Genomic DNA, 27,430 nt, shown 5'->3' on the forward strand with positions numbered 1-27,430 from the left:
TATTGGACAACTTTCACAAAACATCAAAAGGCCAGACTAGGAAGCCAAAGACCAAAACTCTAGAGGGGGAGTTTAGAGTCTAAGGGATATGGAAGTATAAATACCACTTAGTCATAATACTTTGTTCCTAAATCCCATGTATATGTTTAAAACAGGAACAACGGACCAAGGCTAATGTTTGCAAAGCTAATCACTTCAAGTTGGGCACCTAAATCCATATTCACACACTGAAAAAAGTGCCTGCACTGGGAGAGGAAGTTGCTCAATATAAAGGATTTGGGGCTGACCTGTGATAATTTATGAACACTGCATGTGACAGGGTCCCTGGGGTAGTTACTGCATGGACATGTTGGGTTACTGGGATATAGCAGGTGGGGGTTAGTTAATAGCAAGATTGAGGAAACTAGGAGGAACACGACACAATGGCATAAATAGCCTCATTGTAAATCCATTGAAGATGGTCTCTCAGCTGAAGTGCATGTAAAGACAACAGACCTGGATTGTGGGTAGGAGAAATTGAACCTGTGACCTTGGGAGCTAAAGTCATATACTTCTACTGCAGGAGCTGAAACCCAGATGCTGTTTAGCTAAGTCTGTAGAGCAGACTTCATTCTCCCGTGTTAGTAGCCTCAGTGCCTCTGGGTTACATGTGTTTCAACTGAAGCATTATCTCCTGGTTACTGGGGTATGCAGGGGAGGACAAGCAGAGGCACAGCCCCCTAATACTTGTCAGGGATACAGGGCTCCTTTGGCCTTGGGTCTGCAGTGGGGGCACAGGGTACCTCCAGCCCCGGGCCACAGTGAAGGGCACAGGGCTCTTCTAGGCCCAGGACCACAGTAGGGATCTAGAGCTCCTCCATCCCTGAGGCTGCAGTAGAGGCACAGAGCTCCTCTGGACACGGTGGGGGCACAGAGCTTCTCTGGTCCTGGGACAACAGTGAGGGGCACAAGCCGCCTCTGACCCTGGGACCATAGCAGGGCACAGATCCTGCCCCTTCAAAAGTGGTCCCATTTAAATTCCTGCACATGCCCCTGCCTGGTTAAAGCACCTGACAACAAACCACATCTGGGTTCAAGACCTAGCTTGTCCACTGATTTACTGCGAGGCTTAGCCAACCTCCACACCTCAGTTTCTCCATCTGTAAAATGGGGAGCACAATGCTTCTCAATCTCACAAGAGTGTTAGTAGCGTTGTTTGAAAGTAGCTCTAAAATGCGTCGAGATCCACAGCTAGAGCACAGAAGTACAAAGGAACCATACTAGCATATATGAGTGATAGCTCAGTGGTTTGAGCATTGGCTTGTTTAAACTGAGAGTTGTAAGCTCAATCCTAGAGGGGGCCATACGAAGCAAGTCTGTCAGGGATGGTACTTGGTCCTGCCATGAGGGCAGGGGACTGGATTTGATGACCTCTGGAGGTCCCTTCCAGCTCTATGAGGGTATGTCTACACTACCCCCCTAGTTCAAACTAGGGGGGAGTAATGGAGTTGCAAATGAAGCCTGGGATTTGAATTTCCTGGGCTTCATTTGCATAAAGCCAGCCGGCACCATTTTTAAATGCCGGCTAGTTCGGACTCCGTGCCGCGCGGCTACACGCGGCACGAACTAGCTAGTTCGGATTAGGCTTCCTATCCGAACTAGCTGTATGCCTCGTGGAACGAGGGGGCGAATGCTCGCATGCTTGGGGTCCAGAGTGGCTTGGGGCGGGAAGTGCATGAAGTCTACTCCCCCCACCAGAGCAGGCAGTGCCCGGAGGGAACCGCCCCTTCTGCCGAGGCCCCACCCCTTCTTGGGGGGACTGGAGCCAGCCCGCAACCATGAACCAAAGTTCATGACATGGCCCCCCTGCAAAAATTATTGCTCACCCCAAATCTAGAGCATATGGAGTGCAGCCCTCTTCAATGTTTGCATCAATCTGAGTACATAAAAAAGAGAGAGGAATGGAGAGCTGTTCATATACTGCATGTCCTCAGCAGTGTCTGCCTGTAGGCTGCTGCCCTCCTATGGCAAGTCACAATCGAATCCCCTTCATTTTCAGCCCGCATCTCTGAAAGGAATACCCCTCCTCCCCCGTTCTGAGATGATGGCTGCGATACCTGCTGTTAAAATGATACCCTCCAAAACCCAATGTGCTAGTTCACTATGTGAAATTAAAAAGCAGAGTTCCTTAGAAAATCAGCATCCTGGGGTGCAACTCATCTCTTTTCTGAGAAAGGAGCGTTTCTTTCCTGCAAAGGGACAGTGCACAACCGAAAGAGCAATTGTCATTCTCGGGTTGCGTGTGCCCCTGTTATTGTTGAATGGTAACTTCTTCAAGCTGTACAGCTGGCTCCAGTGCTCCCCTCCCTAATGATGGGGGAGGAGAGTTTTCAAGAGCTTGTATCTTGGCAACATAGTTGATTTGGAAGCTCAATGCTTAAAATAAGGCTATATTTGAGCAAATCTGTGTCTGTTACCATGGTAGGATTAGGAAGCTAACCCTCAGGGCAAGTACTTTGTGCTTGCTTCTATTTTCAGCATTCTCTGGTGTGCTCCTTTACTGCCTGCCATCCTAAGTCTCTGGTGGTATCCCTCCACTCCTGTCTCCCCACAACTATCTTCATGTTCAGGAGAGGCAAGCTGCAACTCCACCCATAAGTTGCTCTTTATAAGAGGAGGATGCAAGGCAAGACCAAGGTACTGGCACTGAAAGTTAGCCTCATTGACCTTCCATGATCATAATTCCTTCCTTCACTGAATGGAGACCAGTGTTTCCAGAAGACCAGATTCAGGTTAGTATTATAAGTGCCCTTTCGAGTGATTGGGAATAAAGATTTTTCCATTTTAACAGGTCTTTTGCCTCCTTCCCCTGAAAAGGCAGTAATGGCCAAAATTCTCCAACCTGACTTGCAATTTTGGATTGCATGGATTTTTAGGTGCCCAACTTGAAACATGTTCACAGGGCCTGACTTTTATTTGGGCACCTAAAAATGCCTGCAATCCAAATGATGAGTCACTTTTGAAAGCTGTGACCTTACATTGACATAGACCTGTTGGTTTGGAAAGAGCTCACAGCCCTTCCTGTCAGATGCCCTATATGTGCAGCACTATTCCTGGGTGAAAGTTGACAATATCTACCTTAAATTAATGGAGATTGCCTATCTCCTAGAACTGGAAGGGACCTTGAGGTCATTGAGTCCAGTCTCCTGCGTTCACAGCAGGATGAAGTACTATCCCTGACAAACTTTTGCCCCAAACAGCCTCCACGAGGATTGAACTCACAACCCTGGGTTTAGCAGGCCAACACTCAAACCACTGAGCTATCCCCCCTTAAGGCCTCATGCTGAAACTCTTGCTCAAGAGAGTAAACTTTGCTCACTTGAGTTATCTTACTGACTTCTTGCATGATTATACAAATTATTTATGTGGATAAAGGTGTCACAGGGTGGCTGGCGTTAGTAAATAAAGTCATCAGGTTCCACTGTGCCAGAGCAGGAGCTGTCATTTGGCCAGTTCAGAGGCTGGAGAAGCACCTCAAAAAAGATCAGTGAAGGAATGACCCACTGAAGGGAGGAGCAGGTTGGTTCAGTCAGGAAGAGCAGGTGAGAGCTACCAGAGTCCAGGGGGTTTGGAGGCATCATAGAGGGATGCAGAAGGTGGTTCTTAGGGGAAAACTGAAGGCAGGAAAGCAGCGAGAGGAATTTGCTGGCTGATATCTCTAAGCCGTAAAGGGCTTGAGGGCAGCAGGCCAGAGACCAGCAGAGAATGCATAATAGAACAATAAAAGAACCTATACGCATGCTAAAAATTCACCCCAATTCCAGTCTCGGGCTCTGGTAGGTGTCAGTCCTTCAAGCCCCACCATTGGCTTTTCTTTGGGGTTAAAAGTTCATAGCTGAATCAGATTCTGAGCCAGAACAACCAGAACACATTGCTGTTTTTCCTTTATACAGTGTGGGCATTTGATCTTGACAGTGGCCAACTCTTCAGGGTGTAGCTTCCAAAGGGCTAGGGTTTTGCATAACTGAAGATGGGAATTTGCATTCACCTTCCCAGAGATATTCTCCAGAAAAGCTACTTAGCATATTTTGTTCCCAAAGTTTGCTCTTGTCTGGCACATTGCTCGTTATAGTCCTTTGAACTCCAAGGTCTCACATTTGTCACATCTGCCCCCTCCAGAAGTTACATACAGTAATACAATGGGCCCCAAATTTACTTCAGCTGAATTCAGCAAGGTCTCCCCAGGCTATTGCAAGAAATTGCCATATTTGCCACACGGTTCCTTTTCACTTAGGAAGCGAAGTATGGATTTCTGCCTTTGTCTTGAAGCACTGGAGTCAGAAAGTGTTGTCTTGTGTTATTTATCTGTCTGTGAAACTCATTGCACAATTGTGAATGTAATAATAAACTACCTGCTTATCAAGGCTCCAAGCCTGGATTTTAGGGAAATGACTGGCTTTGGGCAAAGCAACCACTAGAGCTGCTAATGCTAACATCTGATCTCCTTAGACATGGGATACAGCATGGTCAGCACAGTGTCCACAGAAAAGGATTGATTTTTAGCCTTCCTTTGCATGAGAAGCTTTTAATTGCTATAAAGACCTTTAATGAAGGGAAAGTAATGGCAGGTCTGCACTGAAGGGGACAGTGTACAAGGCTGCTCAAAGCGAGAGGGAGCAGTTCTAACTTGTATTTGTGGACTCAGTGGGTACAGAAGTAAAGTGGGTTTGGTTAGCACCTGATGGTCTATTGTACAAGTCAGGCAGGCAGCCTGCTTAGAGATGACAGGGGTGTTCTGTAGAGTCAGAACAAGCTTTACCTTTTATTATCTCTGTAGGAGGCTGTCGAAATGCCCTTAAAGAAATGGGACTCCATAGTATTCAAACTGACACCGGTGATTGCATCTCACTCTTGTCACATGACAAGACATCACATACACACAGGCTGCTCTACCTACGGTGGCAGATTTCCAGACAGCTGCCTAGGGCATCAAGCTTGGCTGCTGTCACTCTGTCATGGCACAGATTACAATGCTACTTGCTCGGATTTGGTCCTGCCGCTCTCTTCCTCCTCCTCCCCCCATCATGATGGAGATATGGCTGGAACATATTTGAGTGGTGTGAGCACAGTCAAGTGTTGCCTAGGGTAGCAGACTATATTGAGCAGCCTCTGCATACAAAGTAGGGCCAAATCTGTAAAAATTTAGAATTTAGCAGTATGGGAATGCTTAGAGGTTCCTTTGTCCTAGGTACAGTATTGATACATAGTAAGAGAACAGTTCCTTTCCAAAGAACTTACAGCATAAACAGCAAGACAGAAAGAGCGGGAGAAAAGAAGCATAGATCATTTTATAGATGGGAAAACTGAGGCACAGAGATGATTTGGTCAATGTCATATAAGGGGGTCTCTGGCAAATTGGGGAATTGAATGAAGACCTTCTGAGGTGCAATCCAATGATTTCAACACAAGATCATCAGCCACAAAATTCAAACCCTGATCCAAGTTTTGAAATCTCCAACAATCAATCAGCTATGCTAAGACCCAGAGTTTGTTTGTCTGTCTGTATTTATCTTAAAATGAGGGATAAGGAATCTTTCGGAAAAGGCTTTATTTTCTGAAAGATCCGCATCTAGACTGGTGCTTTTTTCCGGCAAAGCTCCGAGCCGGAAAAAAGCGGCAGCCATTTTTATGCTAATGAAGTGGGGGGGATTTAAATCCCCGCTTCATTTGCAATTGCGATATGTCTAATTTGCATCCCTTTTACGGAAAAGGGATGCAGTCTAGACACAGCCCCAGGGTATGAATCTTGGGGGGGGTCAGTCCCCCCCTACCATCCTCCCTACACACACACAGATTCCCCTGTCCAGATTCCCCTGTCCAGAGCCCCTCCTCAGCCCCCCCTCCCAATCCTGACTCCTGCATCCCCCACACCCAGAGCCTCCTGCCCTGAGCCTTGCCTTAATAACTTGAGCAACACCAGGTAAATGTGCTAGTTAATTATAAAGGTTGGAGCTGGAGCTGGTTTTACTTATCAAACATCCCCAGAGTTTAGGGATGTATTAATACAGGATTTGAATTTGAGTCCATCTCTAGTAAAATTAGAACTCTGTTTTTTTCCCCAAGGTGTGTCTGGTAGGTATGTATGAGGCTGAAATATTGGTTAATATTCAGCCCTAATGTAGGTGGGTATAATTCCACTGACATTAAAGGAGCTTCATTATTCATTTGTTGCCGGGCTGAATTTGACCAGGTAACTATTTGCTGTGCATCTCAGTGAGTCTGAACAGGCTCATCAGTGCTCCCAGTCAGATTGTTCCAACACCAGTGTGATAAGCTTGAACCGGGTATGCCATGGTTGCACACATACTCAGGAGAGTGTCCAAATCCGGTTCAGAGGCTGCATGGCAATGCTGGATACCACAGTGCAGCAGCAAATTGATACCCAGAATGTTCTCCAGTTCAAAGCTCTTTCACATCAATGCAGATATCTGAGCTTTTAAAACAGCAACTTTCAAACTGTGGGTCTAGTCCTGGGGCGTGCAAACTACAGCCAGTGAGCCAGATCCAGCCCACCAAACCACCTGATCTGGCTCACAGGCTGCCCTGCTGGGACCCTCAGACACAGAGCAGCCCCACATCACTTTAAGCATCTAGCTGCTCCCTGTGGCTCTCTGGTCCAGGCACCAGGGGAGAGGAAGGCTTCTCAGAAACTGGCTAGTGAGAGCAGAGAGATTTTGCTGGGAGCAGGGATAGAGTGTGAAGCCTTCCTTTTCCCTGGGCACCTGGAACAGAAAGCCACGGGAAGCAGCCAGCCATTTTGAGCAGCCTGGGGCTGCAGTAAGCAGGGAGCCTGCCTCAGGATCCTATAGTGCTGCTGCCCAGGAGCCACCTAGGTATGGGCCTACTTAGGCTCCTCAGTTGACATTCACAGTTACACGCAAGCTACTGGTACATGCAAGGAGCCAGCTTTTAAGTTGGCATGTGCCAGCTCCCAGGGAGCTGCCTCTCCCCACCCCCCATGTTGCTGCCTTTATATCAGAGACTGCAGTGTGGTGGGGGGGAGGCACGAGTTGGTACGTGGGAGGAACTGGCTTTTACATGCACTGGCTCCTGGGGAGCCACCTACTCCCTTGCGCGGGGAGCCAGGAGGGAGCCACCGGGGGGAAGAGAGGAGGTAGGAGCCACCTGTCCTGCCACATGTAACTGAGTAATTGCTGAATATTTCAGCAGATACACAGTTACTTAATTAAACACATTTTAACATCCTTACCCTATACCCCGGCCCAGGCCAGAATCCTCTCCTGCACGCATACCCTCTCCTGGATCCTGCACCCCAGCCCCTGTCCCAGATCACAATCCCCTCCTTGAACCAGACTCCCTCTCAGCCACAACGCCCTCTCCCGCACATCAGTCATCTACTCAAGCTCCCTTCTGCACCTGACCTCTGTCCCAGACCCTGGACCCCCTCCATAAAAAAGTATGGGCCTTGACCACTTACCAAAATATTGGAGTGGCCCCTCATCAAAAATTACTGCCCACCTCTGGTCTACTCCTTTAAAAATTACTCCATCACCCCTCAAGTGGGCCATGACCCTGTTTTCACTGGGTCTAGCTTAAACTTGCTGGGACTAGGGGCCAAGACCCAAAGTCCACCACCCACAGGGCCAAAGTTGAAGCCTGAGCCAAAACTGAAGCCGGTGAGTTTCAGCCCTCAGTTGCAGAGCTCAGGTTATAGGCCCCCTGCTTGGGGCTGAAGTCCTTAGGTTTTGGCTCTGTTCCACCCCTGTCCACAGCTATGGGGCTCCAGCTTTAGTTCCCTCACCCAGGCAGAGAGTTTGGGTGGGCTCAGGATTCTGTCTTCCTTGTTGGGGTCATGCTGTGATTTCTTTTTTTGTCTGAAGAGGATCACAGTGCGATGATGTTTGGGACCCTCTGAGAACAAATTCACTGAGATAGTAAATGTGAATATTCTTTTCAATGTGTTTTACAAGCCAGGATCATATGAGGTTTTTCCTCACTTTTAACCTCAATTCCTTTTATTTTGTTTGGGCATTTAACTGTTTATTTTTTGTTCTGATTTCTTAACTATCATTCCCAGATCCTATTTTACACAGAATGTAAAGACAAGGAACTTAATTTTGCTCCCTGTGGCATCAGCATAACAAGAGAGAAAAAACAGGAGTAACGTCCCTGATTTAAATGCAATTAGTATTGATTTATTCTGCTGTAAGCGCGAGCAAAATCCAGCTGCTTGGGTTTATAAAAACTTTAGCCAAGGTAAAAGAGATTCTTTATTGGGTCAGAACCAGGTGGCATGTACACAATCCTCCCCAGAGACTAACTCCAGGAGTGGGGAGATAATGAGCAAAGTGTAAGCATGCTCTTAAAACCTTTTAATATTCATTGTTGTTGTAACTTTGTGCAAAATTGGCACAGCTGGTAGAGAGGAGAAAGTTATGTGCAAAGATTTCATCTCTTCACACCACAAGGGTGTGTGTGAATGCGAGTGAGTCTGAACGGGAGGGGGGGGATGTGCAAACCGTGAAGGGGCATGTGGGGTAGTGTCCAGGAAGGGATACGTGTTCTGTGTGCATACACGTGAGTCTAAAAGTGTGCGAGCGTGCGTGCAGGGGGAGAAATGTGCCTACGAGTGAAAGCGCGTGCGCGTACGGTCTTGTGCGATGCACGCGCCGCGCAACCACTGCGGCGCAGCAGCTCCAGGCCACACGAGGGCGCCGCGCTAAGACCGCGGCCGCTACAGCGCCCAGCCACGAGACTACAATTCCCAGGGCCCAGCGGGGCGCCCGCCGGAAGTGCAGGGCGCGCGGCGTCAGGGTCTGCCCGCGAGCTCAGCGCGAGGGAGCTGGATGAGGGGCGGCGGGCTGGGCCGGAGGTTGCTGGCCTCGGGGGGCGGTTCCCGGCCGGGCCCTCCCTGGGGCGCTGCGCTCCCGGCCACGAGGAGAGGTGAGAGGCGCCGCTCAGCGCCTCGCCCATGGACACTCCCCGGCCCCCTCCTCGCGCTTCTCGCCCGCGCCCCGCCTCCACGGGAGACACCCCAGCCCGCCGTGAGGGAGGCCCCCACCGGCAGGGGTGACTCCTCCGTCATCTCCCCCTCCCCTCCCGTGCGGAGGGGCCTTTTTTTTCTTTTCAGTGGGGCGGAGCCTTTCCGCCCCCGTCCTGCCCGCAGCGCCCTCCGGCCTGGGCGAGCCCCCGGCCAGCCTGTCAGAAAGCGGGGCGGGGCGTTGGTCATCCCCGTGCACATAGACCAGAGCTCTGGGCAAACCTCCAGAGGCCTTGCCGGCCAGGCCAGGGTTCCCCCTCCCTTGTGGTGTCCGTGTGCGGGGTGACGGTTGAGATGCGCCGCCTTGGTGCACGTGACAAAATTCGCTCTGCACCTGGATGATTGGGGGAGGGGGGGGGAGGGAGACTGAGGGGTTCGGCGTGTGGGAGGGGTCTCACCGCGGGGAGGGATGAGGACTCTGGCTGGCGATGAGCGGTTTGGAATGTGGGAGGGGACGCGGGGGGAGGTGCAGGGGGGAGGCTGTGGCTAGGGGTGCAGAATCTTGGATGGGCTGAGGGGGTTTTGATACAGGCTCCCTGTCCTCTCTCACTGCAGCAACTCAGGTGAAGACTATTTTCTTCCACTATTTGATCTGAGGAAGTGGGTCTGGCCCCCCGAAAGCTCATCATCTAATCAACCATCTTGTTGGTCTTTAAAGTGCTACATAGTCCTGTATTTTGTTTCTGCAGCAACTCAGGGCCAGTTAGTTGGGCGGTACCTCTCCACTGGCTGTGCCAGCTCCCGTGAGGCTGCCTTGAGCTGGGGGAGAGGTGCCTCTCCCCAGTTGCAGCAGGTTTATCATTCTGGAGACCATGGAGGGAGAACTTTGAAAAGGCACTTCTCCCCAGACCATGGCAGCTCCCTTCTGGGGCTGGGGGAGATGTGCTGCATCTGAGGTAGGGATGAAAATGTTGTTTTAAGTGGTTAATCGGTTAAAAATATTTTTAAGTGGTTAACTAATTAAAGTGGAGATGGGGGGGAGGGAGCTTGCAGTCCTCTCCTCTTTCCCGCAAACAGATGCTGGAGCGGTCTCTGTCTTTGGGGAGCTCAGACCCCCACACGGACAGGGGCTGCTGCCACAGACCAGCCTGGCTATGTCTACACTGGTGGCTTCTTGCACAAGAATATCTTGCGTAAGGGTTCTTGCGCAAGAACACGTCCACACTGCCATGTGCTTTTGCGCAAGAACATCCATGGGAACATGGACACTCTTGTGCAAGAAAGCTCTGATGACCATTTTAGCCATAGGGCTTTCTTGCGCAAGAAACCCCTGCCATGCATCCACACTGCCCTCTTGCGCAAGAGAACTTACATCTGTTAGAAAAGAGCATAGCTCTTGAGCAAGAAGCCCTGTCTTACCATGCTTTACTGTAAATCTTCTTGCGCAAAAGCGGGCGGGCAGTGTGGACGCTTTGCGGAAGAACAGCCATTCTTGCTCAAAAACCCGCCAGTGTAGACCTACCCAGTCCCTCTGTGTAGGGTTGGAGGAGACAGAATTAAGAATTACTTTGACAACCTGGAGAATCTGTCTGAATTAAACCAGGTGAAATTCAGTAATAAGTGCAAAGCACTACAAAATCAGATTAATATTGACCTTGCTTTAGCTGCAGAATTTTGACACTGTATGTTAATGTTATCTGACCTCTGTTTCTTTTCCTAATCAAAACCATGACAATCCTTGGACAATACAGGCAGTCCCTGGGTTACATGGATCTGACTTACATTGGATCCCTACTTACAAACGGGGTGAGGCAACCCCGCACTAGCTGCTTCCCCCCCAGTAGACCAGGGAGACGCGAAGCTAGCACACACACACCCCCCCCCCAGCAGACCAGGGAGACACGGAGCGGCTTTTCTCAGCAGACACCTCAGCTTGAGAATAAAGGACTGAGGGAAGTGAGAGGTGGGAGAATAAAACTGAGCTCTGGAGAAATGTTTGGCTAGAGTTTCCCCTACAATATGTACCAGTTCCGACTTGCATACAAATTCAACTTAAGAACAAACCTACAGTCCCTATCTTGTACGTAACCCAGGGACTGCCTGTAGTTTAGTGAAGGGAGAGAGTTATGATAGGAAGGAAGGATTTGTACAAGAACTGGGTTTTCAGCAGGGATTTAGATGTGAAAGGTTTTGCTGAGTAGCAATTAGGAGACTATTTGAAACAGGTTGGAGAAGGAGATTCAGAGAGGAATAAAGTATATGTAGGAAATTAGAGATACAGGCATGGTTGAATCACAAAAACTATTGAACAACTGGGATTTGAAGTTTTATATCCTCTGAGATATGATCTTTCACACAGTTTCAATAAAGTCGAACTTAACAAATCTGTGATATATTAGATGTTAAAAGCTTGTGTTTAAATCTGTTGCCTAATTGGTTAGTTGCTGAACCAGTGAATTCTTCCCAAGCACTGGGACTGCATAATTTTTGGCCATTTATTTACATAGCAGTACCATTTTGTGTGTCCCTGGAAGATGCAATCCCTTTGCCAGTAGGGTGCTGAGGAAGAAGTTGGCATGAAGACTTCATCTTGTGGGTGTGTAGTTATTGATAGAGGGCCCAGTGAGTGATGCAGATTGTACAACTAGTTTCTTGTTGGTTACATTAGAACAGTTACACTTTTAAAGGTAGAAACATAATTTAAATATCTTCCTTAATAGTTAATATATTATTGATAATCATCAAGTTATTCCATCACAGTGTTTTGGTCTTTGGTATATCTGGAAGCTTGACTGTAGCAGTAGTCTCTACTTTGGATATTTTAATTTGGGATTATTTTTTGGGGCCCTACTGGTTGAGCAGACCTTTGTAAAAGACAATGAGAACAATTATGAGCTTTAAATATTTACAGACAGGAGAAAATGCTGCCTAGACTGACTACTTTTCTCTGCTTTATAATCAAGCCATTGAAGGAGGACCAATGCTCTTTGTACACGTTAGTGCACTGGAGTCCTCCTTTCCATGATGACAGATTAATCAGCAAAAACTCTTTAATGTTGTTACATTCCAGGATAAAATTAACAAGGAAATGAATGAGTAAACTTCTTAATTCTTGCTATTTTCAGGTTTTGCTGCCACCGTCCCTGTGAAATCATATGATATGAGAAGAGTTGAAATAACCCCATTGGAACAGAGAAAGTTAACCTTTGATACCCATGCCTTGGTTCGAGAGCTAGAAATGCATGGTGAGCAATACCTATTGAGTAACTCAAGTGAAATCATACTGTTACTTTGCCATGGGTTAAGGAATTCTGTTATTGGGAGCAGGCTGGGAGTTCAACCTCTTTCCAGGGTAAAGTTTTTACAGTACAAATTGAATTCATGACATTCTCAGAATTTCCATATACCATGGATGTGGATTGGACTGGTAATTAGAAAATTGAGCTAGTTTTGGGAGGAGAAGGGGTTGTTTAACTCAGACTCTAGAGAAGCTAAAGCTTTAGAATCATATCAACCTACACACAAAAGGTACGTCTACACTGCGGAGGGGGGGGGGGTTTCCGGGATGCCAAGAAATGTGTTTGTTCTTCTGCTTTTTTTTTTTTTGCGGAAGAGCAAATGCACTCTTTCAGGAAGCCCTGTATGCCTCATTCTACGAGGAATAAGGGCTCTGCCGAAAGAGGGGTTTTTTCCGCCATTTGGCCCCATCTAAACTGGGCCAAATGGTGGAAAAGTGACTGGAAAAGCCTATAGTGTAGACCTAGCCAAAGTATTAGCACTGGTAAGTAGGAGCCCTGATGGTTAAATTTTGGCCTGGTATAAACAGATGCAATGCTCTTGTAGTTAGCAGTGTTTCACATACTTATGCCCAGTCTGAATTTGCCCCAAAAGATGTGTAACAATTTCAACTTATGTAAGATTCCCTTATTACTTTCATTCTTTTTTCCTAGGATGTACACGCTTTAGCAAAGGATAAATTTGGTTTATTAAATAGTGTTTGTGAAAAATACTATCCGTTTAAAAAAAAAAAAAAAACCTAAACCACCTGAGGCAAATGATCAGATTGCAGATTATGCTCCTATTACGTTCTGTACCTGCAGATAGGTCTTTGGCTTTTCTATATCAAAATATAAAGGATGCACTTCACATTCAGAGCTGCAGAAGTTCAGAATTTTGAAAAGTTCCATGATCTTAAAAGTTTTGATAGCTTGGTGGTTGGTTCCATGTCATTGGCTGTATTTGCATTTGCTTACTGAGCTTTATGCTTATTGTTTAGCTTTTGCTTGCATCTCCATACAATTTTTCCTTTCATCTTAACCTGTCACCATTCAACTGTCTTTAAGGTTTTGGTAAAGAACAAGCAGAGACCATTGTATCCGCATTAACAACTTTGTCAAATGTCAGTCTGGATACGGTCTATAAGGACATGGTGACCCAAGCTCAACAGGTAATAAATCAGTGATTTGTAGTTTCCTTGTCATTTGATACATCTGTGAAGCATCATAAACACTAATAGTGCTTCATCTGATAAAGTGGGGTTTACCCATGAAAGCTCACAATCCTAAATATTTTTGTTAGCCTCTAAGGTGCCACAGGACTACTCATTATTTTTAAGTTACAAACTAACATGTCAACTCCTCTGAGACTTTATAAAATATATAGTGCATATTTTCATGTTTAAAGCAAAAGAAAACTAATGTAATGATTACTTTTATTGAGGCAGATTGTCCTAAAATCCTAGCTGATCTTAAATTGCATGGATAAGTGATATCTTGCATTACTATAGCACCTTTCATCCCACAGGAACCCAAAGTTCTTTACAAAAGTAAGAATGATATACAGCTGCTATGCAGGAATTGCCTCATCTGCTACTGAATGGCAGTCTCTAGGGTGAGAGGCAGTGGCTGTGTCTAGACTGGCAAGTTTTTCTGCAAAATCATCTGCTTTTGCGGAAAAACTTGCCAGCTGTCTACGCTGGCCGCTTGAATTTCCACAAAAGCACAGACGATCTAATGTAAGATTGTCAGTGCTTTTGTGGAAATACTATGCTGCTCCCATTCGGGCAAAAGTCTTTTTCCAAGAAACTTTTGCGCAAAAGAGCCAGTGTAGACAGCAGAGATTTGTTTTCCGCAAAAAAGCCCCGATTGCGAAAATGGCGATGGGGGTTTTTTGCGGAAAAACGCGTCTAGATTGGCCACGGACACTTTTCCGCAAGAAATGCTTTTGTGGAAAAGCATCCTGCCAATCTAGACGCGCTTTTCCGAAAATGCTTTTAACGGAAAACGTTTCCATTAAAAGCATTTCCGGAAAATCATGCCAGTGTAGACGTAGCTAGTGAGTTTAGGACAGGAAGTGAATTTCAAGCAAGGCTATCTTGGTAGTTAATCACGATATACTGTAGATGCTTTAGGTAAGGGAAAGTAGCCTGTGTCTTTAATAGCAGCATAGATACACAGTATTTATCTTGATTGGTTTCTGATTTAAAAAACAACCAGAATTGCTTTATGATGATCTTGACTCTTTCTACATATTTGGTTCTTAGGACTGGTCTTTTACATAATTCAAACATACACCGATGCATCATGGAAAGAATCATGTTGATTGTCATCTATAACTTGTCGGTTCAAGCTGGTGCTTATACAATCCTGTGATTGTAGTCAGCCAGTAAAATAATTTGTGTCTGGAGGTACAGGGGAAGATAATTAATTTAATCATAACAAATATGTGAAATTAAAATTATCTAAATTTTAATTTTGTTGTAAAGTAGACAACTGGACCAATGTAACTCTTATACAAAATAATAGTTTACATAATAAATCAAGAAGACACTAGGCTGAGAATTATACACCACTTGCACAATCTCACTGAATGTAAGCACAAATTACTTCTCCGTTATTAAACCATGGAGTCTTATTGCCAACAGTTTTTTTTCCCCGTATTTATTTATTTTTTAATTTTTGAGAACTTTTAAAATAAATAACTAAATCATATCAGTAGAGGAGAACCCATGAACTTGTGTTTTTCCTGTTCTTTTTTATGTTTCAGTTTAATATGGAAACCTTCCTGGCTTTAAGATCTAGTTGCTAAACAAGTATAAATGTACATTTTCCTAAGACATAAATCCCAAATGTAACATCTTAGTGAATGTTAAATTTAAAAGTTCTAAGGCTGAATATTTTGACTTGGGCTGTGGAGATAATGTATCCAAACATAAGCACGTCCATAGTACTGTAAAGAATTGTAGGAAACTAATACTGCGTGTGTTCAACAGAGTAGGTATCAGGCCTGATTTTCCTTTGACTTCAAAGGGAGTGGGCTGAATTGTAGTTACACTAGAACATCAGAGTTATACGTTCAGGAATGGAGGTTGTTCATGACTTTGAAGTGCTCATAGTTTTGAAATTTCCTGTGCAGAAGAAAAAGGCTGCTTAGTATTTTACATTTAACACAATAGTGTGCTTTTTTTGGCTCTGCGACTGCTGGTGATTGTGTACTTCCAGTTCCAAATAAAGTATGTAGTTGTCAGTTTGTAACTCTGATGTTCATAACTCTGCAGTTCTACTGTAAGTTTGAATTGGCATTGAGGAGTATTAACTCCCTAAGTTGAAGTGAATTTAGTGCTTGTGAAAGGTGACAGTTTGATAATAGGGATTTAAAATCCTGTTCAATTGCTTACCTGGTTAACCAATTAAAAGGGGGGGACTGGGCAGGCAGAGAGCTGCTCCAGCTCCCACCAATTAAGGTTAACTGGTAAGCCTTACCTGTTAAAGGTGAGGCTTACCATTTAACCGGTTAAACATTCACAGCCCTACTTAATTGATAGTGCTGGAAACCGAACTCTGTCCAAACAATAGGTAAGTCAGTGAGATTTCTTGCTATGCCTTGCCAATGTACCTTATCACATTGGGGTGAGAGAGCAGTTTGGTATCCATAACCATTCTGTGCTTGACCTCTCTTCCAAGTTTGAGAGTCCAAAGTTATAGCAAGGAAGACTCGTGGACTAAATACTTGTGGCTTTTCTATCTTCATTTTAGAATTATTTGATAAAACAGCCAAAAGTAAGGTGCTGAATCTCTTGAAAAAACTCCAGTTTTTTATTGTCTGTTACTGTGTGTCTTTTTTATTTTATGCCTGACAGTCACGTTAATGATTTCATGCACAAAGGAACTTTGCTTTCTGTGACCTATGCAAGTCTTTTTTTCCTGTTGAAATGCAATGTTTGAAAAGGTCTTGACATTTTTTAGCAAGTCTGAATGATTACTATATTATTTCCTAGGAAATAACTCTGCAGCAGATAATGGCACATTTGGACTCTATTCGGAAAGATATGGTAATCCTAGAGAAAAGTGAATTTGCCAACCTGAGAGCAGAGAATGAGGTACTACTGATTTTTTTCTAACTGAGAATACAAATTGCTAATTGAGAAGTATGCTGATATCTAAGTAGCTCTAAAAATCAGTTATACTTTCACCAATGCTGAAAACTTCGTTTACTTGTCTACGGATATAAGAGACTAGTCAACTACCCAATAAGTATATGCTTATCAGCTAGTTGAATAGTGGCTCGACTAGTTGCTCCCCCTCCCTCCCGCTGCCTCTGTCAGAGAGAGGCAGTGGGAGGGGGCAGGAGCTGGTGCTGGGGGGAGTTGGCTTAAAAGCTAGTTCCTCCCAGTACCATCTCCAGAGGGGAAAAGAGGCAGAGGCATAGTGGGTGATTGGGTACTTTTAAATGTATTAAGAGCCACCAGTTTCCCAGCTACACCTCTGCCTTTTAAATGTATTAAGAGCTGGGAGCTAACCCCACTGTGGCTCTGCAGTTTCCCCCCCGTTCAAGTGCTTCAAAATGAATTCCTTGAGGATCCCCTCCATGATTTTTCCGGGAACTGAGGTAAGGCTGACTGATCTGTAGTTCACTGGATTGTCCTTCTTCCCTTTTTTAAGGATGGGCACTACGTTTGCCTTTTTCCAGTCATCCAGGATCTCTCCCAATCTCCATGAGTTTTCAAAGATAATGGTCAAAGGCTCCACAATGACATTTGCCAACTCCCGCAATACCCTCATATGCATTAAACCTGGGCCCATGGATTTGTGTATGTTTAGCTTTTCTAAATAGTTCCTAACTTGTTCTTTCCCCACCAAGGGCTGTCCACCTCCTTCCCATGCTGCGTTGCCTAGTGCGTTTGTCTGGGAGCTGACCTTGTCCGTGAAAACTGAGGCAAAGAAAGCATTGAGTACTTCAGCTTTTCCCACATCATCTGTCACTAGGTTATCTCCCTCATCCAGTAAGGGCCCTACACCCTCTCTGATCACCCTCTTATTGCTAACATGCCTGTAAAAATCTATCTTGTTATCCTTCATATCCCTTGCTAGCTGCAATTCCAATTGCACTTTCACCTTCTTGATAACTCCCCTGCATTCTCGAGCAATATATTTATACTCCTCTCTAGTCATCCATCCAAGTTTCCACTTCTTGTAAGCTTCCTTTTTTGTGTTTAAGCTCACCAAGGATGTCACTGGTAAGCCAATCTGGTCACCTACCATATTTGCTTTCCTTGCTGCACATCAGGATGGTTTCTTCCTGTGCCTTTAATAAAGCTTCTTTAAAATACTGCCAGCTCTCCTGGACTCCTTCCCCCTTCATGTAAGCATCCCGGGGAATCCTGCCCACCAGTTCTCTGAGGGAGTCAAAGTCTGCTTTTCTGAAGTCCAGGGTGTGTATTTTGCTACTCTCCTTTCTTCCTTTGGTCAGGATCCTGAAATCTACCATCTCATGATCACTGCTTCCCAGGTTGTCACCCACCTCTACTTCCCTTACTAGTTCCTCCCTGTTTGTGAGCAGCAGGTCAAGCTGCGCATGACCCCTGGCCGGTTCCTTCAGCACTTGTACCAAGAAATTATCCCCAACATTTTCCAAAAACTTCCTGAATTGTCTGTGTACTGCTGTATTGGTCTCCCGACAGATGTCAGGGTGATTAAAGTCGCCCATGAGAACCAGGGCCTGGGATCTGGAAGCTTCTCTCAGTTGTCCAAAGAAAGCCTCGTCTACCTCATCCAGCTGATCCGATGATCTATAGCAGACCCCCAACCACAACATCATCCCTGTTGCTTCCACCTCTAAACTTAACCCATAGACTCTCAACAGTCTTTTCTCTCTCTAAATACTGGAGCTCCAAGCAATCATACTGTTCTTACATACAATGCAACTCCTCCTCCTCTTCTCCCCCACCTGTTCTTCCTTAACAGTTTATACCCTTCCATGACAGTGCTCCAGTCATATGAGTCATCCCACCAAGTCTCCCTTATTCCAATCAAATCATAGTTCTTCGACAGGAACAGGCCTTCTAATTCTTCCTGTATGTTTCCCAGGCTTCTCACATTTGTGTACAAACACCTCAGATAACCAGTTGATTACCCTACCTTCTCCATCCAAATCAGAGGTCCTCCTTTGTTGATCATTCCTCCTTGTGATTCTTCCTGGTGTCCAACTTCCTCACTTACCTCAGGGCTTTGATCATTGTCCCCCAACAAACCTAGTTTAAAGCCCTCCTCACTAGGTCTGCAAGCCTGCCTGGGAAGATGCTCTTTCCTGTCTTGGGTAGGTGGATCCTATCTCTTCCTAACAATCCTTGTGCCCGGAACAGAGTCTCATGGTCGAAGAAACCAAAGCCCTCTCTCCGACACCACCTGCACAACCACGCATTTACTTCCTCACTTCAACAATCCCTACCCCGACCTTTTCCTTCAACCGGAAAGATGGACGAGAACACCACTTGTGCTTCAAATCCTTGATCCTTCTTCCCAGTGCTACATAATCTGCTGTGACTTGCTCAAAGTCATTCTTGGCCCTATCATTAGTTCCTGCATGGAGAAACAGGAAGGGGTAGAGATCCGAAGGTTTAATCATTTTCGGAAAACACTCGGTCACATCCTGAATGCGAGCTCCCGATAGGCAGCACACTTCTCGAGACTGCAGATCTGGACAGCTGATGGGTGACTCAGTCCCGTCCACCACCACCCATCGTCGTCTTTTGGGGGTGCAGGTCATGGAACCCCCATTCCTAGGTCTGCGCATCCCATGTGGATGTGCGAACTTGGAAAGGGTACAGAGAAGAGCGACAAGAATGATTAAAGGTCTAGAGACCATGACCTATGAAGCCAGGCTTCATGAACTGGGCTTGTTTAGTTTGGAAAAAAGAAGATTAAGGGGGGACATGATAGCGGTTTTCAAATATCTAAAAGGGTGTCACAAGGAGGAAGGAGAAAATTTGTTCCTCTTGGTTTCTGAGGACAGGACAAGGAGTAATGGGCTTAAAGTGCAGCAGGGGAGGTTTAGATTGGACATTAGGAAAAAATTCCTAACTGTCAGGGTGGTCAAATATTGGAATAAATTGCCAAGGGAGGTGGTGGAATCTCCCTCTCTGGAGATATTTAAGAACAGGTTAGATAGACATCTGTCAGGGATGGTGTAGACGGAGCTTGGTCCTGCCTTGAGGGCTGGGGGCTGGACTCGATGACCTCTCAAGGTCCCTTCCAGTCCTATGATTCTATGCCTTCCAGTAGATGGTGTTCCCTTCTGATTTGTTCCCTGAGAGGTCCCTGCCAAAGCATTCTCCACTGCAGTGCCTGTGGAGAGAGCCTGATAGCGGTTACTTACCTCCACAGGAATGGGGGATACCTGAGTTGGCCGCCTTCTCCTTCTAGAGGTTACATGCTGCCAGTTTTCTTCCTTCTCCTGCACTGCCCTGACTGACTTTTCAGCCTGCTCTGCCTGCAGGATTAAACGCTGCCTTTTATCGAAGTCTTCATCCTCTCTGATAGAATGGAGGGTCGATACTTGGGCCTCAAGTCCTCTAATTTTTTCTTCCAAATGGTGACCAGCTTACACTTAGTGCAGATGAAATCTCTTCTTTCTTCCAGCTTGAGGACAAACATGATATATGCTGTGCAGGTAACAACAGCAGACCTATCACCATCCATACCTGCCTTTCTTCTGAGATTCCTCAGTTGTCATTAAATGCTTCCGTGAAGGGCAGGAGTGTAGTGAAAAGTTTTTAAAGAATGGTGAGTGTATCTCACCCCCTTCCCACTCCCCAATTCCCTAGCTCCCTCTCCAAACTCCCTGGTCGCTGACGCACTCCTTTATAAAGCCCTAGACTGCCTGGTAGCCCTTCCCCCTGATTAAGGCTCAATCAATAAGCAGAGGCTTCTAGATTTCAAACCCTGATTAGAAGTTCATAGCTTCCATTCCACCTGCCAGCCACAGCACACACTCCATGGGGAAGAGGAAAGGGAAAGGAGGGGGAAAAAAACCCAAACAGCCAAACACAAGCTTAGCACACAGCAAGAAAACCACAAACACACACTACAAACAGCCACTTTCCTCAAGGGTCCTGTATTAGCTTCCTCCTTTATCTGGAGAACTCCCTCTCCAAACTCCCTGTTAACAGCCCCTGTTCATAAAGATTTATTTGTGAGAGATCATTATTTTCAGTGATTCTGTTCAGTCGGTATAACAAATATGTGATAGCACTGGTCTGTCTGCCTAGCTAAAATGGTTAGTAATTTATTAATTCTGTAAAATCTTTTTTTTTTTTTTTTTGTACCCAGAAAATGAAAATTGAGTTGGATCAAGTTAAACAGCAGCTAATGGTAAGTGAACAGCAAGTACCTAGAGAGTCTAATACTTGGGGAAGTGTGTAATTAGTTTGTTCTATCTTTATTCTGAAGAATGAAACCAGTAAAATCAGAGCTGATAATAAGCTGGACGTAAATCTGGAAAGGAGCAGAGTGACAGATATGGTAAGCTGATTTAAAAAGATGCATCTCAATTGACTGCTTGTATTGCATTACTGAGATTGTAATTTCTTTCCTCTTCTTCATCTATAGTTCACAGATCAGGAAAAGAATCTCATGGAAACAACTACAGAGTTTCATAAAAAAGTGAGTACGAGCTATTCTGTGTCTGACAGATTTATGGACCCAATCCTGCTTTCCTCATGGACCCAGAACTCTGAGTGGAATTAGAAGAGTTTTGAGTTTTCAACAAATGCAAGATAGCACACGACTTAAACCTGTGTTTCTTAAGCACACATTAAAACGCTCCTACACATGTACAGATATGACTATCATAAACTGGATCATGTTCTAGTGCATCCAATCTACAGTAAAACTCCAGTTGTTCAGCATCCAGTGGTCCGGCACTCCCAATAGTCCGGCACCAACTGGAACCCGGAAGTGCTCTGGCTAGCTGGACAATTGGAGCTGCTCGGCTCCCGGCTTCCCCAAGTCTTACGCTGGTCAGTTTCAGCAGCAGCGGACTTGGGAAAGCCTTAGGGCAGAGCACCCCAGATGCTCCGCCGCTGGTCAGTTTCAGTAGCGGCAGACTTGGAGAATCTGGGGGCAGAGCAGATGGGGTGCTGCCCATGCTGCGCAGTTCCCCGCTGACCCACTCCCCCCGACCCTTCATAGCCACCCTTCCGGTACTCCGGCATATCCAATAATCCGGCACCCCCTAGGTTCCAAAGGTGCCGGATTATCGGAAGCTTACTGTTCTTCCTTTGAAATACACTCTTCATAAAACTTTAAAGCAGTGGTCCCCAACCTTTAGAGGCTGCCGGGCGCCGGGGGCGTGGCCGTTCACCTGCCGGGCGCCAGAGGGCGGGGACACATGCACGCCCGGGGGCGGCCCCCCCCCCCCCATAGCCGCATGCTCGGGGGCTAGCGGCCCCCCACCCCCCTCCCCGCAAGCGCCGTGCACCCGGGGCCAGCGCTCCCCCCCCAAGCGCCAAGCGCCCGGGGCGCGAGCGGCCAATTCACGGCACTCCCGGGGCCAGCGCTTACCATGCGCCAGCTCCGGCACCATGCATGCACCACGTGCCCGGGGCCAGGCCAGCCCAGAGCACTTGGCAGGCGCACAGAAATGGCCCCGCGGGCGCCGTGTTGGGGACCACGGCTTTAAAGCATTATTCATGACTCTAATGCTGTGTATTGTGTTCTTGTATTTTTGCTGTATTCTATATTAACATTTCTAGCACAAATAATTCTACAGTTTATATTTATTTTAATGAAGACTTGTACTCACAAAGAATATCAGAAACCTAGGTCCTCTACGTTGGTCAGAATGTTCACACTTGCTCTCGTGTTCTTGCTGCCACCCTTCTCACTCTTCATGTTTCAGTCACTCATAGTTGCATCTCCCATCGGTGGCTCACAAGTCTGCCTCTCCGTGCCTGTCATGTCTTCATTCATCTTTAGCCTGTTTTTGTAGTTTCTTCCCACATGTCTCATCACCAGACTCCACATTGCCAAAACTGCTCCTGACCTTTCCTCTCAAAACCCCTCCCCGTTCACTGAGTTCTCTGCAACTGCTAACAGTACCAGCATTCTTCATGTCACTTGGGCCTTGGACATCTCACGCTTTTGCTTTGCACATTAGCACTATCTAACTTCTCACTTCTTCCATAATATTTCTAATGGCATTTTTGAGTACTCTACACTTCAGAGAAAATTAGGCCACTTTTATTTAGGTGCTTAAACATGATCAGCATTGTAATTAAACTGATACTGAACTACTTATGCCATATTTCCATGGTAAAATATATAGGAATTAATTAATTTAACTCTCTAGACAAAATAATTGCCTGTTAGTTCCCTGCCATGTAGAGTGTGTATTTTGTAGCCAGTAACTACTCTGTAGAAGGTCTTAAATATGCTATTTGAGTGATGAAACAGGACCTCTCTGCTTAATGAGGGTTAAAAGAGATTTAATGTGCTAAATCGGGTCATTGCTAGAAAGACAGCATAACATAAGATATAAACCCTGAAGCTTCTGGACATAGCCAATTGTAAACTGACAGCTTAGGGGGAAATTTCCCCTTTTGGACAGATTATTTCTGACCTGTCCACTGTAAAATTTCATTGAAGAATGAACCTTTCTTTGAAGAATATGATACTAAGTCATTGTTGGGGACAGGCCGCTAGACAAAATGGGGCATGGGTCTGAATTTATAAGGCCGTTTGTGGAAGGGGGAGAGATATTATTTAAAGGTTAATCAAAATGTATATGCATGTTGAATGATCCCCATAGATTAGTTTGGGCATTTGACACAAAAATCCATGTTGAACTCAATTTTAGCTTTTTCTTTGCTATTCCTTTTTCAGAAGCTCTCTTCAGTTGCATTACATACTGCTCTGCTTATGTTCTAAGCTCATGTATAAGCTACACCTCAAGTTGAGGAAGCAGAAATTGAAACCCAGAGATATGCCATGTCTTGTAATGTATTTCAGGATTCAAGTACCAACAGTGCTATTGCAGAAATCAGTAATAAAATTGATACTGAAATAGCCTCCTTAAAAACTCTCATGGAATCGAATAAACTGGATACAATACGTTATTTGGCAGGTATGATGGTGGGGAGGGGTATTAATACTATACTGTGTTTCAGAAATGTAAAATTTGATTCAAAGTGTGTGTTTTAGGAAGCTCTGTTCTTGGAAAGCTCCAGTTGTAGCCTGGTCATAGTTGCTGAGTCCTTTCACATTAAAACATAAGCAGCAAACTAAGCAAGCATGTGTATATACATAATTATGAAGATAAGACCTTAGATGTATCTCTCAAGAGACCAAATTAAAGATGTGGTCTCTAGGCTAAAGAGTTTAGTCTCACATTTGGTGTGAGAAGGGATCAGGTAAATGATGGAAACGATTAAAGCAGAAAGGTCAAGAGGTCATTTGTTCTACTATTGGACATCTCTTGTTTAGCTTTTTTCATAATTTTAAAAAATGATTATTTGCTGTGAGAAAACTAGTGGAGGCTTATCATTGACTTCCCTGGGATCACAATTGGGCCCAAAATTGGTATAAAAGGGACATGAGTAGTGGATTGCTTACCTTGCCTCAGTCCAATGACATTGATCCTTGCTGCAGAGGTGCACTAGTGAAAAACATCCTGGGTGCTCCTCAACCACTAATGAATTGTTCTGGAATTAAAGGCTCATCTATAGGGAATGAAGTGAAATATCCACATATTTTAACTGGTTAAAAGACAGGAAACAAAGGGTTGGAATAAATGATCAGTTTTCCAAGTGGAGAGAGCTAACTAGTGGGGCCTCCCAAGGGTCTGTCCTGGGACCCATCCTATTCAATTTATTTATAAATGATCTAGAGAAAGGGGTAAACAGTGAGGTGGCCAAATTTGCAGATGATACCAAACTGCTCAAGATAGTTAAGACCAAAGCAGACTGAGAAGAGTTTCAAAAAGATCTCACCAAACTAAGTGATTGGGCAACAAAATAGCAAATGAAATTTCATGTTGATAAATGTAAAGTAAAGCACATTGGAAAACATAATCCCAACTATATATACAATATGATGGGGACTAATTTGGCTACAAAAGAGATCTTGGAGTCATTGTGGATAGTTCTCTAAAAACATCCACTCAGTGTGCAGCAGCAGTGGGAAAAAAGAAAATAGACTGTTAGGAGTCATTTAAAAAGGGATAGAGGAAAAAACAGAAAATATCTTATTGCCTCTATATAAAATTATGGTTCACCCACATCTTGAATACTGTGTACAGATGTGGTCACCTCATCTCAAAGAGATATTTGCATTGAAAAAGGTTCAGAAAAGGGCAACAAAAATGATTAGGGGTTTGGAGGGAATCCCATATGAAGAGAGATTAAAAAGACTTGGACTTTTCAGCTTGGAAAAGAGGAGATTAACGGGGGGATATGATAGAGGTCTATAAAATCATGACTGTTGTGGGAAAAGTGAATAAGGAAAAGTTATTTACTTATTCCTACAATATAAGAACTAGGGAATCACCAAATGAAATTAATAGACAGCAGGTTTAAAACAAACAAAAGGAAGTTTTTCTTCACTCAGCACACAGTTAGCCTGTGGAATTCCTTGCCAGGGGATGTTGTGAAGACTAGGACTTTAGCAGGGTTCAAAAAAGAGCTACATAGATTCATGGAGGTTAGGACCATCAATAGCTATTAGCCAGGATGAGTAGGAATGGTGTCCCTAGCCTCTGTTTCTCTGGAAGTGGGAGACGGGAGGGATCACGTGAGGATTACCTTTTGTGATCCTTCTTTCTGGGACATCTGATGTAGGCCACTGTCGGCAGACAGGATACTGGGCTAGATGGACCTTTGGTCTGGCCTTTTTTATGTTCATATTCTGAAGGGGTGATAGTGAGAGTTGGTCTGCTCCAAAAAGCCTTAAAAACTTATGACTTCTATTTCAGGGAGATATTGATATATAAGAAGATCTTGAGCTTGAACAATGTACCTTAAGTGCAAGCAGCCGTAAACTTTCCCAGTCAGGCTTTCAAAGAAACATACTTTCTGAGTTCTCTCTTGGTTTGAAAATGTTTTTACAATTGTGTAATGAAAACTGTCCCAATTCCCATTAATAGTTTCTGTACATCCTTCTATCTGTGGCAAAAATTAATTCTTTTCATGCAACACAAGGTGAGGATGAGTGTTATGTTAATTATTTCCTTTCTTTTTACAGCTTCTGTTTTCACTTGCCTGGCAATAGCATTGGGATTTTACAGGTTTTGGAAATAGACATAAGTGGAACTCCTGAACTACAGATAAGGAAGAAAAAGCCACCCAGATCATGGAACATCTGTTAGATCATTCTCTGTTTGCTACTGTGAATATTCTTAGTGCCTTTGTTCTTATATTGATTCTTAATGTGTACTAAAAATATTCTCTAATACTAAAAGGTCAAAATAGTTAAGGGCAATAACAGAGCATATGGAAACCTTTCCTTGACTTCTAATGGATTCTTCATTTGCCTTTTTACAAAAGCCTCCTACAGAAGAAACATTGAATCCCTGTTTACATTAAATAGAAGAAAATTTTGAGGCATAGGAACCAAAGAACATATCCCATGATTAATTTTGGAAAGGCTTTGTTCTCTTGAACATTTATCCCACTCTCACATCCTTGCCAAAGAAAAGTGTTTGCCATCTGATGTGACAAAATGTGAGGTTGTCCTACAGAGGATGATGTGAGGATGATAATTTCAGACTTCAACAGATCCTACTCTGAGACTTTGTATTCCATCCCAATTCTCTCCCCTGCTGGGTTGAGGTATGTCCTCCCCCTTTATAAAACTATTAGAATAAAGCCTTTTCAAAAGGGTCCCTTTCCAAGCCTAAAACTGAGTCATGGATTCAGAATGATCAGTAGCTGTAAGACTAAAAAGCACAGTCCTTCTTTGACCGTTTTCTTCACCCATACAGCCAAATTAGTTAATTTTTTTTTTCTTATTTCTCCTTTCTGAGGGGAAATGTCACATTGGCAGTGTGTTTATATAACTCCCTGAGCAAGACTCAGGTTGACTTTTAACTCTTTTCCATTGCTGGAGGCACAGAACTTGCCTTTATAGTCTACACGCTTTACCTGAAAGCAAAATCTGGTTTGAAATGTGGAAATCTTGCATTTCTGCATGAAACTGTTGATGCTCCTACCCCTAGATCACTCTTGAAAGGAAGAGAGTACCACAATTCCTTGGGAAATAAAGTAGATCCCATTGATTGCTTTGAACCAAACTTAAGCTACATCTACACTATAGCTAGCACCCTGAGATCAATGCGTCGACAGTCAGTTTAGCTGATCTAGTGAAGATCTGCCAAATTCACCACAGATCACTCTCCAGGCTGTACTTGATTCCTGATTATTAGAGAGGTATGTCAACGGGAAAGTGTCTCCTGTTGACCCAGCACAGAGGAGACCCTGCAGTAACTTGCCTTGAAATGTGTACTTTTGGTCAACTTACTGCAGTAGTGTAGACCTGCTATCTCTTAATTTCTGCCAGTGGCTGGTGAAGTTCAACATTGACAGGATAGGGTAATATTTTTCCAACAATCTCATTTTATTCAAGTCCTCATCACAAGTAAGGATGTGAGGACACGAGAGAGAGATTATTTTTCACCACAAATGTAATAAATTAACAGTGTCAGTGCCTAATTCTGTTCTTTAAAGGTAACTGTATTCCTGTTGAGTAAATTGAAACTCTCGAGTAGCCTCTATTGGGGAGAGAGGTTCTATATACAGCACGGCATAGGGGCACATTCAGATGACTGGTTTACTATTTTCAAATTAAATTTACTTGTGTCCATTTATGAGATTATGTATTTAAACAATCCCTTGTAGCAAAATAAAATTTACATTGCTGTCTAAGACCTTTGAGTACAATTAAACTTGTAAAACTGAAACAATGTATCTTATGCATCATTATTAAAATCCACATAACAGCAAACTCCCTTAAGTGATGGCCATGTGAGTGAGGATTTGGCACAGCTTGATTATTTACACAAGCAGGTATCTGTAGGATGTTATATATTGTCATTAAGCTGCCCCATCCCATTTCCTTGTCATTTGAATTATTTTGCCATAGGACTGGAAAGATGTCAATGTCCATGTCATAGTGAAAGACA

The 27,430-nt window shown here is 44.6% G+C and overlaps 1 protein-coding gene across 2 annotated transcripts; it reads left to right on the forward strand.

Annotated features, from left to right (window-relative positions):
* The first annotated feature begins 8,786 nt into the window (after positions 1 to 8,786).
* On the forward strand, positions 8,787 to 27,211 carry CCDC90B (coiled-coil domain containing 90B). Of its 2 annotated transcripts, XM_075919450.1 has the most exons (10): positions 8,798 to 8,943; positions 9,730 to 9,936; positions 12,106 to 12,225; positions 13,324 to 13,427; positions 16,257 to 16,358; positions 20,587 to 20,628; positions 20,707 to 20,778; positions 20,866 to 20,919; positions 23,266 to 23,380; positions 25,495 to 27,211. In XM_075919450.1, the coding sequence occupies exons 3-10, from the start codon at positions 12,141 to 12,143 to the stop codon at positions 25,548 to 25,550; spliced, it is 630 nt and encodes a 209-aa protein (XP_075775565.1). In that variant the 5' UTR covers positions 8,798 to 8,943; positions 9,730 to 9,936; positions 12,106 to 12,140; the 3' UTR covers positions 25,551 to 27,211. The 2 variants fall into 2 exon arrangements, with proteins under 2 accessions (XP_006132240.1, XP_075775565.1); XM_006132178.4 differs by lacking the exon at positions 9,730 to 9,936 and having other exon boundaries at positions 8,787 to 8,943.
* The last annotated feature ends 219 nt before the right edge of the window (positions 27,212 to 27,430 follow it).

This window comes from Pelodiscus sinensis, chromosome 1 (assembly GCF_049634645.1).
Source record: "Pelodiscus sinensis isolate JC-2024 chromosome 1, ASM4963464v1, whole genome shotgun sequence".
Taxonomy (NCBI): Eukaryota; Metazoa; Chordata; order Testudines; family Trionychidae; genus Pelodiscus; species Pelodiscus sinensis.